The 1778-nt window shown below is 54.6% G+C and overlaps 1 protein-coding gene across 1 annotated transcript in view; it reads left to right on the top strand.

The window, feature by feature from the left end:
• Positions 1-520: 520 nt before the first annotated feature.
• Positions 521-1778, top strand: part of LOC108368181 (uncharacterized) — a 2292-nt gene continuing 1034 nt past the window's right edge. Inside the window, exons 1-2 of the mRNA XM_017622969.1 lie at positions 521-766; positions 1019-1555. Of these exons, the coding sequence (XP_017478458.1) occupies positions 545-766; positions 1019-1555 (759 nt within the window). The 5' untranslated portion in view covers positions 521-544. The remainder of the gene's footprint in view (positions 767-1018; positions 1556-1778) is intronic.

Raw genomic sequence — 1778 nt, 5'->3', positions numbered from 1 at the left:
GAGTTCTCCACTTTGCTAGCAAAGATAGAAGCCTGCCTAAATTCGCGACTAATTAGTCCACTTTCCGACAACCCCGAATCCACAGAACTNCCGACAACCCCGAATCCACAGAACCCCTCACACCAGGACATTTTCTGATTGGCACCCCGTTACTCGCGATTGCCGAACCAGAAATTAACGGGAACCCGCTGTCAATCGTAAACCGATGGCAAAAGATCAAGGCAATTCATCAAGGATTTTGCCGGCGATGGAAAGAGGAATACCTAAAGGAGTTACACAAGAGAGTCAAGTGGCAACACCCCCAACGAGACATCGAAGTCGATGATTTCGTGGTTATTAAAGAGGATAACCTACCCCCGAATGAATGGCGACTTGGCAGAGTTATTAAGTATTTTTTAGGCCAAGATAAACGCGTGCGAGTCGTAGAAATACGTACAACGCGAGGCATAATTACGCGACCAATCGTGAAATTAGTGCGACTGCCGTTAGTGAACCCAAGTTAACGAGTTCGNGAGTTCTTTTCTTTCCAGAAAAATTTTACACTATGGTTCGAGCCAACAACAACGCTACTCAAAAGCAGCATCGATGCCCTATCTGCAAGCAGAACCACCGTTTGCAATTCTGCCGCCAGCTTCGTCGAATGGAGCCCGAGGAGAGACTGCGTGCTGTCCTCCTGTGTCGCCACTGTGCTAACTGCCTGTCGTCACGTCATATGGCCAGTAGCTGTCCGTCAACGCGCAACTGCGACCGCTGCCGAGAACGGCACCACAGTCTGCTCCATCTGTGGGAAACTCCCAGCCGTGAGGAAGACNACAACGCTACTCAAAAGCAGCATCGATGCCCTATCTGCAAGCAGAACCACCGTTTGCAATTCTGCCGCCAGCTTCGTCGAATGGAGCCCGAGGAGAGACTGCGTGCTGTCCTCCTGTGTCGCCACTGTGCTAACTGCCTGTCGTCACGTCATATGGCCAGTAGCTGTCCGTCAACGCGCAACTGCGACCGCTGCCGAGAACGGCACCACAGTCTGCTCCATCTGTGGGAAACTCCCAGACGTGAGGAAGACGTGCCACTCGACCTCAACGTGACGGACGGTCGGCGAAGACGGCAACCCCGCCCATACCGTGCTCGGGCATTGACGGAGTCCAGTGAGGAGGTACTGGAAATAGATGTCAGCGATGAAGACATCCAGCAAGTGCATGAAGGTTCGCCTGACACGATCGAGCCACCGGTACTCAGACCACCTCTGTCGGGTATGCGATCGGCGATACAGCACCCCGCCAGGTCAACGGAAAAAAGGCATCGACAGTCTCGACAGCGAAGACGTAATCCGCAACCGCGGCATCGCCGGGGTATGAGAGACGCCCGAGAGCGAATTCGTGGATCCGTCCGACGTGCTCAGGGCTCATCTGTCCTCATTCCTACGGTGCTGCTAAGAGTGATGTCCAGGGGAAGAAGCCAGTCTGTTCGGGCCATCGTCGACCCAGGGCAACCTGAATCGACAATCGCGAGAGCCCTCGCGCGGAGGTTGCACGCATTACCACGCTGCGGAAGTGACCATTGCACTTTAACCCTGAAAGGGTGGAATGAGAGGTTAGAGATCCGGGCAAGGGTATTACCGAGCCTGACGCGAACCGCCCCAGAGCGCACAGTCGACGCGCGTGTGGCGGGCGAATTCGACAATCTGCGCTTAGCCGATCCAGCCTTTTACCGCTCGAGTGCGATATCAATGGTATTGGGAGCCGACGCGTATGCGGTAAGTTTGCGTCCGGGTTTGATGC

This window comes from Rhagoletis zephyria, unplaced genomic scaffold, assembly GCF_001687245.7.
Source record: "Rhagoletis zephyria isolate East Lansing unplaced genomic scaffold, Rhagoletis_zephyria_1.1 Rzeph_scaffold_02999, whole genome shotgun sequence".
In the NCBI taxonomy this organism is placed as follows: domain Eukaryota; kingdom Metazoa; phylum Arthropoda; class Insecta; order Diptera; family Tephritidae; genus Rhagoletis; species Rhagoletis zephyria.
This window is presented reverse-complemented; position numbering and strand designations above follow the sequence as displayed.